The 15,744-nt window shown below is 32.8% G+C and overlaps 1 protein-coding gene across 1 annotated transcript; it reads left to right on the forward strand.

Moving 5' to 3' along the window:
• Nucleotides 1-9,967: 9,967 nt before the first annotated feature.
• On the forward strand, nucleotides 9,968-10,520 carry LOC113737847 (splicing factor 3B subunit 6-like protein). Its single transcript, XM_027264999.2, has one exon. It carries the CDS (start codon nucleotides 10,093-10,095, stop codon nucleotides 10,471-10,473), a length of 381 nt encoding a protein of 126 aa, XP_027120800.1. The 5' UTR covers nucleotides 9,968-10,092; the 3' UTR covers nucleotides 10,474-10,520.
• The last annotated feature ends 5,224 nt before the right edge of the window (nucleotides 10,521-15,744 follow it).

Genomic DNA, 15,744 nt, shown 5'->3' on the forward strand with positions numbered 1-15,744 from the left:
CCTTAAAGCAGTATTTGTCTACGAAAAGGTAACCTAACAATGTTGTATTATTTCTAAATGAGTTCATCCATTGAACTGTATATAAAAATCTTAGAAGGAAGCACCCTACGAAATTTGATCTTCTCCCATATGCATAGAAAAATTATCTCTTAACGAGATTGTATTTCAGGTTGAAAATGAAAAATGGACTCTTTTCTTTTAGAAGATTCATCATGATTCTTCATCAAAGTAATGAGAACCTATCTGGGCTGTGCAATCCTTAGTCTGTTTTTTGTTATGGGTTCGGTGTCTTGTGCAAATAATCAGTGTAAAAGCAGACCTGCAATCCAGCCATAGCTTTAATACATTGATCATGGACAACCTTATGAACTCAGAATTTTAAATTTTGTGAAGTTCATAATTTTTCTGATTCCCCACCACAATTTCATTCCTGAGGTATCTGTCATGATCTGATACGTAGATATGAAAATTTATTTTCGAAAGTGCCACATGAAGAATATCAATGACCAGAGGTGCTCTGGCTATCATATTGAGCTCTGGCTGACTTATTCTTTGTCTAAGCATGAATTTGCCTTGTATGTCTTGCATACTGGAACCCTTCATTATGCCTAGAGGTGGCAAATCAACCCACTTAATTAAATTTACCCATACCCGCCCATGAATAGATGGGTATGGATATCTTAAATTTTTGTATATGGGTATAAATGTGTTACTCAATAATACCCATTTAATAAATGGGTATTATTGGGTAACCCATCAAACCCAATTAACCCATTTAGAATTCTTTTCCCCTAAATCTCTTCTTTTTCCCCACCCATTTTTTTTTTCAAATTTTTCATTTTGTCATGATGTTAACTACTTTTGTTTCATTATTATTATTATTTGTTGGTTTTATTTTATTATTTTATTTTCTCTTAGTTTGTTAACTTGCTCATTTTTCGGCATTACCAATTTATGATAAATTTGAGCCTCTTTTCTTATCTTTCTAAAATGAAATTTTAAATTTATATATGAAAAAAATGTTAGGGGTTCAAAATTTTTGGATTAAATTTTTATATTAACTTTTATAGTACTTAGTTCAAATTTTTATATTCTTATTATTCAATTATTAAATAATATGTAATTTTGTGAAATAGAGTATAAATGAAAAAAAATTGGTAATTAGGCTTATTGAACATTATAAGTAAATATTTAAAACTAATGATGGGTACAAAGAGCGGTATAAATTGATAACTTAGTTTGCAAAAATGAATTTAAATGAATTTCCAAAAAATTAAAATAAATGGGTTATAAATGGGTAATTGGGTTACCCAATTCATTTTTTGACTTACCCATTTATACCCATTTAATTAAATAGGTATAAATGGGTTGACTCACTTATACCCATTACCCATTTTACCCAACTCAAACCCGCCCAAGTCACCCATTTTGACACCTCTAGTTATGCCCATCTTTATCTACATTTAAGATCAAGTATAAATTTTTTTGACAAAAAGGGTTGCTACAGAGGAATTTTCATATTGTTGCAGTAGTGCAGCTGAATATTAAGACAAATCACAGGACAGACGATGAAGCTGAGACTTGTACAGCATTTTATTGGTGTATAATGCTCAAGATCATGAAATTGATTTGCCTAGATGATGTTTTTGGCATTTAGAACAAAATGTCTCACTCCAAAGAGTTCTTCCTAAATGGTCAGCAACTTAATATTGCAGGAGATATTCTTGTTATCAATTGTTCTTGACGGTAGCCAACCCAAAGAAATAGAAAACCTTGAACACATTTTTTTAAATTGCTTTTGAGCTGATCCTTGAGGAAGTAATGAGATCTACGTGCTGGGCTTTTCTGGTTATAGTGGTCGTGGTCCTTCTTTAATATGCTTGAGAAAATTGAAGGATAATGTCTAAATGCAGTAGTTTGCCCCCTTGGGGCTGCGCATGCTTTATGGCTCCTTAGAAGCTTGAAAAGGCAAAAATCAGGCACCACCTATCCATGTTACTTGATTGACTGGAAGCTTAATTGTATTAGTTCTTGCGTTGTGAATAGAGAGCCTGGTCAACTTTTATACGATATAAGTTCATTTTCCTTCATTAACTTTTTAAAATGCATCCAATTCAAACAATGCACTCCCCACATTTTTTTTTCTAGTTTTAATCTAGTTGTTGCAAAATTAACTTACTAAGTTGGGTTAGTCTGTTTTCTAAGTTTGTTAACACATGAGCTTTTTTACACCAACAGGTTAACAGGATTGAAGTGCAGTATGACAAAACATCAAAACAGGTTGACGTCCAGGCAATTGAGGAAACCCTGTGGGACCATATAAGCGAAAAAAATCTGGCAGAAGTGCAGGTAAATTAAACATTTTCCTTAAATCATGGTACTTTACCTTTAATACATATTCCGCACAGTTGTCTATGCGGAAGTTTTTTTTTTTTTGAGACAACTTGTCTATGCGGAAGTTCTAGAGCCCAAGTCAGCATACGTTACCTTTAATACCGTAGACGATTTTTCAATATTTGGCCAACATAATGATGACTAAGATGATCAACTCAATGAATATTAACCATAATTGCAAATAGCTAGTTCATGCTGTTCAATTGTCATATTATCCTCATCTCCCAAGCCTTCCAATAAACAGTTAGTATGAGTGGTGGTCATAGGCTGAGGGCTTTTTATCACATTGTCTTATGTTCTTTTTCTGCATTTTATAAATGCAAACAGGAAAACACAGAAGACCACAAAATATCTTCCACTTTTCCAAGTGAGTGCAGAGCAGCATCATCTGTTTGAGACATCTCTCCTCATTTGTGTTTCATATGCTTATTGCATCTCGCAAATGAGCATGGGTTGTGGATCCAAGGGTCTGCTAACTTGGATGATCTCACTATTCATCTTTAGATTCATAATAATATGGTTTTGGGGAAGTGGCAAAATGGATTCATATCCACCAATCCATCCATATAAACCAACCTTAAATGGATTTGGATGATCCATATAAATTCAATGGTTTTAAATGGATAACCATTTAAATCCAATTATATTGGTGGATTTAAATGGATTATCCATCTTATCCATATACATCCATTTAACTTAAAAAATAGAAAACACATTTATAAAAATGTGAGATAAAATCTTGTGGGACCATCTATTCTTTTCTTCATAACTTTCTCATATGTCAAATTAATTTTGTGGGACCACCTATTCTTTCCTTCCTAACTTCCTCACATGCCAAGTTGCTAATAACATTAATTGCATTTTATTTGCTTCTAGTTCCTAGACTTCTTCCATCCTTTTCAAAATTATATTTTAGTCTCTACTCTTGTTTTTTTTTTTTAACTAAACTCTCATGTAGTAATGATTGCAAACATTTATATTCTTAAGTAAAGAAAAAGCGAGAATGCATCATGCAGTGTCAAAATATTTTTTATTTTTTTAATTCTTTTATTTATAAAAAGAATTTTTCTAATGAGTGTCCCCGCAACATTGATTAAGATATGTAAATGACACCTTTTTTTTTTTTTTTTCCAAATCCTCATACTTGCAATCCTTCCCCCCTTATCACCCAACCCAACTATCCAAAAAAAAAAAGGCACCTAATTTATTAAGTAATATAAGGTAGCTTGTATATCAATGGTATAATAAGGAGTTTCATACATTTTTAGGTACTACGTGCACATGTGATGAAAATATTTTACTTGTCAAATAACATAAGATTTCTTATTAGAATTCCACTTTAGGTGATTTAAAAATAGAACTTTGGGGATCTATATTTTTTGGAAAAAAAACATTTGGATCTTAAATTTAGGATTTGGGAGAGTAAATGGATAAATGGATGGATCATGGTTTACAGTATCCATTTAAATGACATCCATTTAGATCCATTTATTAAATGGTTTTAATTGGATTGGATCAATTTGATCCACTATCCATTTAACTAAAACCATTTATCAACCATTTATCCATTTTGCCACTTCTAGGTTTAATTGCTCAAATATTGGAATCTGTTATTCTTAACGTTCAAAAAATATTTCGTCGAGACATCAGAATCTGTTATTTAATGTTCAAAATTTTTTTATCAAGATCTAGGAATCTGCTATCACTAATGTTTAGAAGAGCTATTAGCCCCTTCAACAACAAGCACTTAATTTTGTTGAATTATATGTCCCTTTTATATACCAAAGAAACAATAATGTCCTTTGAGTGCAAAAGATGATGCTTCAAATTTTGGTTTAGTTAAAAAAAAGAACTGGACTATGATCCAAGAATAAAAGTCTCACATTCAAGTTTAGTTAGTTTGCTGATTAGTAAGTAGGGATAATTTCAAAAACCTCTCCTGAGGTTTCTTCTAATATGTCTTAGCACCCCAAGAATTCTAAAATCTCACTTACCTTCCCTATCAGCTTGACAAGGTTAGATATCCCTTTCAATGGTCATAAATTGATGACATTACCCTTGCATTCTTAATAATTATTTAACCAAAAATCCCAAATTAAAAGAGAATTTTAACCCAAAAACTATAAACAAAAATAGCCAAATAACCATCCAATATTAGTCCATAATCCTCTGTAATTAGATGGTGGTGAGATAGCAAAGGTGGTGGTTAAGTTAAATTTACTAATGTCAACAGTTGCGAAGGATTTTGGTAAGTAATTTACACCTTAGAAAATTTTGCAGGACTGATTTAAGGAAGTCAAGCGAGGTTTTGAGGAAGTATGTTTTAATACATGATGTATTCCAAATTGTACTTTAAATTAAAATTATCTTTGTTATTTGTGCGGTTTGTATGTAAAGCCTACTATATATATAAGCCAACATTAAAAATATTAATCAAAAAATGATCTCATGACTAAATATCAAAATATTGACTATGTTAAGAATATAAGCAATTTCTAGATATTTTCAGCTTCATCTTTTAGCCTTATTTTAATTTTTATTGCTGATGTAAGTTTCATAAATAGGATAACATAAGGGTAGTATTAGAAGAAAAGCAATTTCTCTTTTGCTTTTCCACAAAAGGGGCTAAAATATCACAAAAAGTGTCAATTTGAAAGAGGTAAGTGAGATTTTAAAAACTTACAGGGCGCTAAGTGATATTATAAGAAACTCGAAGGGAGGTTTCTGAAATTATCCCTATTAAGTATTTGTAGCTCTAAAAGAGTTGAAAAAAAATTTAAGAAAGATATAGTGTAAATAATAGTTTATCACTTGGTTGCCATTTTTTTTCACATAAGGTGCATAAAAGAATTCGAGGCTTCTAGATTATATACCTTCCAAAACAAATTTTTTGCGATATCCACAATCACAAAGTAAAAAGCAGAGATTGTTCAGCAACCAAAAGTCTATTCTATCACCGCTTCAAATTTGTTACATGCTTTTCACAATATTTTGCGAAGAGAAGTTTGTTATCTCCATTTAAAGTGGCAATCATCCTTTGATTGCTTTGTATATTGTTGGCAACTATTCAAGCAAAAAATAGAAAGGATGGTGAAAAAGAAAATCATATTTTCCATCTGGACTAACATTTTTGACAACTTATTAAAAGATTTTAAATTTTCATCCAGAAAGAGGTTAAATGCATTTTAGTACTTGAAAGTTGAAACTATCGAAAATCCAATCAGTTATGAATTTTTATTTTTTTAGAAGATACCAAAATTAAACTTCATCTTAGTAAGAATTTTAAAGGGATAATTTTAGAAACCTCCCTTGAAGTTTCTGACAATTTCACCTAGTATCTTTGAGATTTACAATATTACACTTATCTCCCTTGGCCTTATAAAATAATCATAATAACCTTAACATATCAATATTTTTCATGCAATCAAATAATCCGATCCTAATCTTGTGCATATGAATGCATTACACACAATTAGACATTAAATGGAAACTAAAATAAGGTTCACTCAAGGAATAACCAATTATGTTGAAAACACAATTTGAAGCATATTACAAATTTATTTTAGTTTTGTTTGGAGGATTTACAGATGAGTAGAAGAAGATGTGAATTGAAGGTTTAAGAAGGACAAGACTAGTGCTGGTACTCCAACATTTGAGAAATAGGATGTTATATTAATGCAGTTGGTGAAATTTTTTTGGATTTAATAGTGCTGATTTTTTTGTTTCATTTGAGGTTTTAGAATTTAGGGACTGATAGTGGTAGTGGTCCTATAGATAATGGTACTAATTTGGAATGTGAAAATGTGGAAGGCTTGGGATAGTAGAGATTAGAGTTGAAAGTGGTTTTGTGATGTTGTATATGTTCCAAAATTTTTTAAGAATTTTATGGGAAAGTAAAATGAACTTCACAATTTTATGAGGGCATTTTAGATTATTCATTCAAAATTTTGACCACTGAATAATTTTTGTTGCCATAATAGTAACTTAAAGAAAGGTATGTGTAATTTTTAAAATCTCAAGAAAACTAGGTTAAATTGTCCAAAATCTCAAGGGAGGTTTTTGAAATTATCCCAATTTTAAACAGCCCTTAGAGATTCTGTCAAGTAATGTTTTGTTATAGGATGAGGTTAAATCCACACTTCCACAATCTAAATTCACACCCTTACAACCAAGTTGACCAAAAGACCTATAGCATTTATGGAGCTTGGTAGAAACCCTTTCGATAAAAAATTAGGGTGTTAAAAAAATGTATAGGGTGTTAATTTGGACTTAAAATTTACATAATTATGAATGGTTTTAAAATTTCTGACATTTTTTTATTCACTTTGATGGCATTTATTTTTTCCTCTTATTTGATTGTTTTTGTCTCTTTCCATCATGTAAGAGGGGATGAGAGATTTTCTTTTTTAAAATTGTGTTAAGAAAATATTTTTACCTTTTTGGCACATTGCACTTCAAAGTTGATTGAAGTATAATTTTAGAAAATACTAGCTGATAAATATATAATTAGGATGATGGTATTAAAAAATTTAAATTGATTAAAATTTGTAATTGATTTTTTAAACTTTGTATGAAAGACAAGGTTTTATATTGAAAGAAGTTTTTATAAAACTACTATGGGCTTTATTGTCATTTTAATACTAGGAGTGTGGATTTAGCGCTACCCTTCGTTATATTCACTATGCCACTTTTTTTAAGAATACATAATCAGGCTAACGATTAGGAATAAAATTTCTTAAACAATCTTTTTAAGTTGAATTGGCAACCCCTTTTTTTTTTTATCCATTTTTAATCTTTCCCTTTTGTGGTAGAAAGAGTAAACCCAACCATACTCAAAGACAAAAAAAAAAAATGAAATTAAATATGCAATATAAACCCAATTATAATTGGAAAAGAAATGTAATCCCTCCCTTCCAAGATTTAGCAAAGTGACGTTATGCAAAGTGTTTGAACCAATCAAATTGATTCATTTTTAAAAAACACATCAGCCCAACCAATTCAAAATCCCAATAGTATTCGTAAAAATCTTGTCAATTTTCTCACCATGCAAGTCTATAAATTCACATACCACCAGCTCACAAAAGCATATCATATCCAACCTTCAAATAGCAATACATTATTTTTAGTTTATCATTCTTGATATTTTTTTCACAAATATATTCACGACAATGCCTTGTTCTTCTTCCGTGAAGAATAAAGCTTTCTGCCTTCTTCTTCTCTTCGTTTCAGGTATTAATCCATAAAAGTTTTCTTCTTCATCTTTTTTTTTACCGTTCAAACATGGCTGTTTGTTATTATGTAAATAAATCTTAATTGTAATTAGTATCTGTTACTAGGCATCCCCAGATTCTTTTTTTTTTTTTGGCCATGTTTATTATTATGTGAGTAAACTTCGTTGCAATCATCATTAATAAACCTCATCAATTTCTTAGTATAGCTCTATTATCTTGGTTGGTCTTCTGAGTTTTTCGTTTCAATGGTTAACTAAGATAACTTTTCTTTTCTCTTTCTTGGTTTGGCTAATTATTAGTTTTAGAAATCTACAACTGGAAGTTGAATCATTAGTTTGTAGCTTAAAACTAAATTCTGATTTGAACAATCTCTAGTCCTAAGCATGGTAACGAACGCTAGCATGATTCTTACTCCTTTTTTTCTTTTTAAAACAAAGTTTCTCATCAGTTGTTAATGTTACATTACTGAATTATGTGATTCACACGACTTTGTTCGACTTTTTGATTTTATATTTTTCTTGGGTTTTTTTTTTTTTTTTTTGCATCCGTACTTTCATATAAACATAGATAGTCAAAATTCAAAACTAATAATTTTACGAAATATTCTTCGAAAGGAAAAAATCATATGAGCTTAGAAAGAAAAAAAGATCAGTAGTGTAACAACTAACAAGTAACAATTCGATAATCCAATTCCTTTGTGCCAATCTGCAACAAATTTCCCCTACCTGGAAAAAGAATATTAACCTGTTTATTGTTTTATTGGTAATAATTACCCCTGTAATTGCTGTGCAAACCATAAAGATTACAAAGATTAATGTCCTTAAGAATTTTTCGAGTTTTTATGGCAATGATATTTTTAGTATTTATTACTATCCAGAAAACCAACCTCAATAATTGCATAGCTTGTTTTACTTAAATTTGTGGTAAAGATGAATGGGAAGTCTCTAATCTATTTTTTTTTTTTTTTGGGAAAATTTTGAAGAATTCTTGGCAGGGATAGCATTAGCTGCAGAGGGTACTCAAAAGCAAAATCTTGGAATAGTACATCTATTGAGGAGTAGATAAAGAATTCATCAAAAGTTGTTCTTATTTGCTAAAGAAAAGTTAAATCATACCGTTCAAATTAGGGAAAATCATTGAAGTAAAAAGCCCTGTTTTTGGTCTCTCACACTTGCAAATAGCCCATTTTTGGTCATTCACATATAGAAAGATGGAAAATCATCCCTCACATTTGCAATATGAATAAAATTTAATTATCTATATATTTTATATTTTATATAATTAAGATATATTTATGATGTCATTAATTACACCATCTTTGGTTAGTATTTCGTCTAAGTAATGCAAACCTTAATTATGTATCAAAAAATTTCGGGGGTAATATGGGATCAACACATCGTTTCCCTCCAAATAAGAGGTCTCGTGCTAGCACCTAATCCCTTTCCCCAAATAAAACCCAATTCTGAATTCAAATAGTGTTTTGAAACTCACGCTAGACACTAACTTGGTTGAAATCATGGTCAAAAGACAGCGGACTTTACTAGTTGAGTTAGGGTCTAAAAATTAGAGAATCGAATGATGTAATAATAACATCATAGATACGTTTTAATTATATAACTAAAGGTTTAATAAAATATATTTGTAATAAATGTGAGGGAACAAAAAATAACGTTTTATAAATGTGAGAGACCATTTTACATCTTTTCATATATGATGGACCAAAAAAGGACTTGTTACAAATATGAGGGACAATTTCATTGATTTTCCCGTTCAAGTAAACAACGAATTATGCTATTACTTCGCTATTTTTCTTTCTTTCTTTTTAAGATACAATGTACAATGTAAAATTGTAAAGATACAGCGTCTGAATATACATTTTGAAATCAATGACCTCAAATTTTTTTTTAAAATTGTCAGTCAGTGTATATAAGATTTACTCTTGTAAAGATTAATTTTTCCTACACTGATGGATGAAAGACAACTATATAAAATTTAAATTTGAAATTCAACTTTTGTACACATATCATGAATCAAACGATGATAGTACATACACTGTCAGTGTATATAAGATTTACTTTTGTAAGGATTAATTTTTCCTACGCTGACAGTGTATACATTATTAACGTTGGATGAATGATAACTATATAAAATTTAAATTTGAAATTCTATTTTTGTACACGTATCATAAATTAAATGCTTATAGTTTATACACTGTCAGTGTATATAAAATTTTACTCTTATACTATTTATATTGATAATGGTCCAAGCCGGGCTCCCAATTATTTGCGGCTAAGTGGGCCGATTTTGGGTTAGTTCGGCCCTATTAACAATCCTATTTCTCGGTAACCGCCTACACGGTGCCTTAATAGAAATTTTTTGCCCTCCATTCCCAAATTTCCCAATTCTTCTGCAATTTCCTAAACCCTAGAAATCATTTTCGACGTCGATTCTCCTCTCTTCTGAGAAGATGGCGACAATCAGCTTAAGGAAGGGGAACACAAGGCTTCCACCAGAGGTGAACAGAGTTCTCTACGTCCGAAACCTTCCGTTCAACATCACCAGCGAGGAAATGTACGATATATTCGGGAAATACGGCGCCATCCGGCAGATTCGAATCGGCACGAACAAGGATACTCGCGGCACCGCTTTCGTTGTTTATGAAGATATCTATGATGCTAAAACCGCCGTCGACCACTTGTCTGGCTTCAATGTCGCCAACAGATACCTCATCGTTCTCTACTATCAGCAAGCTAAGATGAGCAAGAAGTTTGATCAGAAGAAGAAAGAAGAAGAGATTATTAAGTTGCAAGAGAAGTATGGGGTTGGTCTGGCCGCTAAAGATAAGTAGATAGCCGAATTAGCTTTTCTTCCTTTTAATTTAGGGTTTTTACGGAATTGATGTACTTTTTTTTGGGGAGTGGGGGGGTGGGTGGGTGGGTGTGGTGGTGGGGTGGTTGAGTGAATCACTGTTATCTGGTGTTTCTGTTAATGTGATATTTGTATTACAATTTTCTGGATATGATACTGAATTTCTTGGTGTCTATATTTGAATCACCCAGTGCTATATATGATATAGTTAAATATATATATATATATCTGATAAAATTTTATTTGTTCGTAGAGTAACTGAGCTTGATATACGCTCTTGAAGAATTATATGCAGAGCGAGATCATCAAGCACGGTAAAGAAAGTTTCAGAGATATGTAATCAATCCCAAAAAAATAAAAAAAAAATCTAATCAGCTGTACAAATAATTGGTGGTTTGAATGTGCAGCTTGTACTTTTGCTTCTTGGATTATGACTAAGTTTTATGGTTAAAATTGTGTTGCTGGTGTTGATTGTTGTTTTGTCGCTTTTAGTAGAGAGAGAAATGTTTTGCAAGATTAGTTGTTTGGCAGTTATGAAGCAAATACCAAGATGCATTCAGGGCTCTTGGGATAACCTATGACTGCAGAAGAGTGCTTGAGATGATGATGAAAAACCTGTACAAAAGGGGGAAGGTATCATCAGCATTTCAGGTTTTAAAACTAATGGAGAAACAGGGTCGTTACAAGAGCTTGTAACCATAAAACTCTGATTTTGCACGCTGGGAAGCAAAGGTTGAATATTTGAACTTGTGGACTGACAGATGAGGTGAGAGAGAGGTGTTTTTAACTATATTTTAACTTACAACACTGTAACAAGTTGCCTTTGTGAAGTGGGAAGAATAGAAGAAGCTACTTCTCCTTTAGAGGACATGTTATGAATACAGCTCCCAAGTATTAACTTGTTCAAGTTGTTTATAGAAGCCTGTTGCAAAGTTGGTAAATTTATGCTCACTCAATAAAATGATTGCTTATGGGTATGGGTTTGATCCTGTGTGGTTTATGCCAGCGGTTGATGCATTAACATGCATATAGCTGCAGAAGACAGGGTGATAAACAAGGTTTTCTAGCAGCCGGGCTGATAAATTTGAATGGTGATGTCTGTCATGGTGTTGGCTTCTATGATGCTTGCACTTTAAATCTTTGGCCTAGTCTAGTTTTTATAGTATTGCTGCTGGAATTGGGATGTTTTGCAAGGGATTAACCCCTTGACTAAGCAGTCCATTTCTTCCCATCTCCCAGACGCCGTTTTTGGTTGAGGGTGATGGCAGCATTATTTGTTACCCAAGTGCAGAAGGCAAAGTCAAATCTCTTCTGCCTGGTTTGTGTTTTGCAAGTCCTCAAAGCAGCCTTGGTTTAGGAATCAGGAATGGAATAAGCACCTTCTTCTGGATAGTCTTTCTGTTCACGTAGCGGCTGCTCAAACTCCTTGCTTCTGCCTGATAAATTTTTTCATTGTATGAGGTATTAGCATTGTCTCCAGGTTCTTCTTTTGCGCTAAATGAGGAGAGATCATCTCTTCTTACATTATCAAGTCTCTGCTGCCATTTGAGGTAATGAATATTAGTGGGCTATTGGTGGAACTAAGACACCTATTGCAATTGATGGAACTAAGACTCCAAATTGCATAATATTGGGAGGCTGTACTCTTGCTACTTGGCGGACCTCATTCTTCAATTGGGAACTAAGACACCAGGTTTTGTTTTCTGGAATATTGGGATGGCCAAAAAATAAAAGGTTGTATTGTGAGTTAGTAGTCTCTTGTGCAAACAGAAATGTATCTTGAGGCACAACAGCTTTTCCATTGTACTTTCAAGCTTTCCCTTCTCTCATCAGGTTCAATCTGATCTTGATTTGTTTGTCTGTGCCCTGTCATCAGCGTCGAGTAGAGTTATAGCAGTGGTATGGCATGAACCTGGTTTACTACCGTACAAGTTACAGATTGATCAGGGTTTTGAGGGTAACCCAGAGATAGCTGGCGGTTGCAGAGACGTTAGTTTGCAGGATTTACATTGAAGTTATTTGGGACCTCTCATGTCCTTTTGGTGTGCGTACTGATGTGGAAGCTGAAGCTTTAGCACTTTTAGGGCTTCAAGCTTTGTGATCTTTGCAACATTTGCTCGGTCGAAATTGAGATGATCTCGAGTTCTCTTTCACAGCCTATAACCATTGTCAATCTCCATGGCATCCTTTGCATTTCATTTGTTTCAAATACCATTGCTGATTGTTGCTGCTTGTCTGTGTCCTTCCCATTGTACTAGTTTTGGCTTCCACGCATTTGTGCAGTGGCGCCCAGGTGTAAGCATTTTTGCATATCGTTGACTTTAAATTTTGCAAATTGGCAATTAGTGCTAATTATCTAAGTCGGATGTTGAAGTTTTCTGATGTTGAGTTGAATATGATAAAGATTAAAATATATGCAAAGAGCATTGATTCAACAGAATTGAATGCCAACAATCTGTTGGTGGTATTAACAAAGTTCAAATTCTGCAATACTGAAAATTTCGATGTATGGAAGCCATATTACGAGTATAATAACTGAAGGCAAATGTACATTCCATCCATATGTCAAAACTAATTGAGGCCGTGCCCATCCAAAAGCATTTAATTACAATCATATTTTTGGAAAAATATAGCGAAGTGTTTATATCTCTTTATAGTTATATTTAGCGTACACATGTTTTTAGAATTTTGGAGTTGACAATGTAGTGTGCCGTTAATAGTAAAAAGAACAATGCTTATGTTTTCTTTTTTCATGAATATTCATTTTTTTATTAGCTTTTCGCAGTCAAAGGAAATTGTGCATGGTTGTTTAAAGAATATGACAATTTTGTTAATTTTTTAAGAAGTACTTATTGATTGATAATCTGTGGATTTTTACAGCATAGAAATAAATTAGCTGGTTTCCGCAATGTGGACAGTTTTTTTGTTTAGGCAGAATATCAGGAGTATCAACTATGAAATCCAACAGTCCTCTTCCTTTCTTGCAAATTCTTCCTAAAACCAAGTAATAAAAAATAATTGAAAGCATTAAAAATTTATGCAAATCTTATTCAACATAACTTGTTGGAAGGAATCAAGTCTAACCCGAAGGCTATCTTCTTGATTTACCGTGGCCTGTACAGACTGATTACCCGGAACTAACGCCGATGCGTAGAAGTTAAAATATAGTTATGGATTAATTTTTTTTAAATTGACAGTGTATACATTATCAGTTTTAGATAAATGACAATTATACAAAATTTAAATTTGAAATCCAACTTTTGCACATGTGTCATAAATCTAACGATGATAGTGTATATACTATCAGTGTCTATAAAATTTATCCGTTAGTTATCACTAAACTTAATTGAAGTTGAAACACAACTTAGTTGATACTAAAAATCACGGTACCTGAATCTTGATGCATAAGAACAGAGCTATTGTCACAGGAAGCAGAAGGCTGGATCAAAGGTCGAGCCTCTACCACTGCATTATTGCCGTACTAAGATCAATCTTGAAGCTCGCCAAACTCTGCATCTTGGTCAAGTTACTTTTGGCCCAGAGCAATGAACATTATTGATCTGAAGAAGATGTGTGACCTACTTTTTAATTGCCAAGAAATTTATAGGGAGACTTGACCAGATCCTAAATGAAGACTTTAAAAGTAGAATTTGATTGAATCTCGAAGTTGGCTTTCATCCAATTTTCGTTAGAAAGAGAGAGAGATACAAATTGTTGGAATCATTATAAAGCAAAGGCCAATTGGAAGGTAAAGAAGGCCAAAAAGGGTGTTTAGTTAGTCCAATATTAATCTCGTTTAGCCAATCATATTTCGATCCCATTCTATTTTTTTATTTTTGTCTTTTCCATTTGAGTACAGTTAAGAAGACATAATGAAAGAACACAGAGACCAATTACGTCCAAGTTTAAACTTCAGGAACCAAATTTAACGTGTAGAAAACAGATAAAAGGAACTGAGGAGGGTATTTCCAGCTCGGCTAGAGCTGGGGTCCCTCCCTGTGTTTCTTCGTTTGCAGGCTGCTTCGGCCTCTCACCATCGGGAATTCACTTCGGCCCAATTACTGCCTCGGCCAGGGCTTTCCCTCATGAAGCCAAAGTCACGTATAATGACCTGGCAACCGGAGTTGTGGAACATGGTCCCTGACACCTCTGATACTTCTGATAAAGCTGCCCTGACATGCGCCGCCTGACACACGGCTGTTCCGGCGCACCTTTCCGCAGAGTCCATCAAGTCACTTTGATACGCTGACCCTGCCAGATCTCTAGGGACCTGTGCAAGCAGTTCCTCTTTCTTGTCCACCCCCTATAAATACTCAACGCCTCCACTGAGAAAGGGGACGATCAATCTTCTGGTAAGAGCATACCAGTCTTATTTATACTTATTACTCTTTCACTATCGAACTGACTTAAGCTTCGGAGTTACACCGAGGACTTTAGTCCCTCTTACAACTTAAACAGGTGACCTCGTCTAAGAGGACTACCCAAGATAAGAGGTCTTCTCCAGCTCGGGTGACTCACTCCAGCGAGACGAAAACAACCTCTTCAGGAACTACATTCTCTACCTGGTAACGTACAAAATAAATCCCGTTCCCAGAAGAAACAAAATGAACCGGTAAAAAAAAAAAGAAAAAAGAAAAAAAGGGATAACACCATAGATGGGATGAGACTGCGTGTTGTCAACTTGCTTTCTTTTCTAAATATGTATTAATCTAGAATTAATATCAAAAACCTCCCTTGAGGTTTCTCTTAATATCACTTAGCACTTCTAAAGTTTTAAAAAATCACTTACCTCCCTTATTTTTGTTATTGTGTAACAAAATTTTTAAAAACCCTAAACTACCCTTTAATTGCTAAATAAAAATATTCCTAAACCACTTTGCTTATTTCAATAAAACCATAACCTAAAAAATAATCTCTAGTAATACTGCCAGGTCATAATGCTATAGGCCATAAAAATATATTTCAAAAATAAAAAGATATTTACAAAGAAATACACTTGCGCCAATTGAATTCTATATGCTCAAAACTAATTTTTTATGAATTATATATTTTTTTCCAACTTCATCTAAATCAGTGCCCAAATCTTTTAAATTGTACTGATCATTATAAAAAATCAACTCAAAATAAGAAAATGAATCATACCCCACTCTATCACAATCACAAGGAGTAAAAGATAAATAAAATTTAATTTATTATAATTTACAAATAAAATACTATTGTATAATCATCCAAAAAATGAATAAGAGAGAAT

Source organism: Coffea arabica, chromosome 3e (genome assembly GCF_036785885.1).
Source record: "Coffea arabica cultivar ET-39 chromosome 3e, Coffea Arabica ET-39 HiFi, whole genome shotgun sequence".
Taxonomy (NCBI): Eukaryota; Viridiplantae; Streptophyta; class Magnoliopsida; order Gentianales; family Rubiaceae; genus Coffea; species Coffea arabica.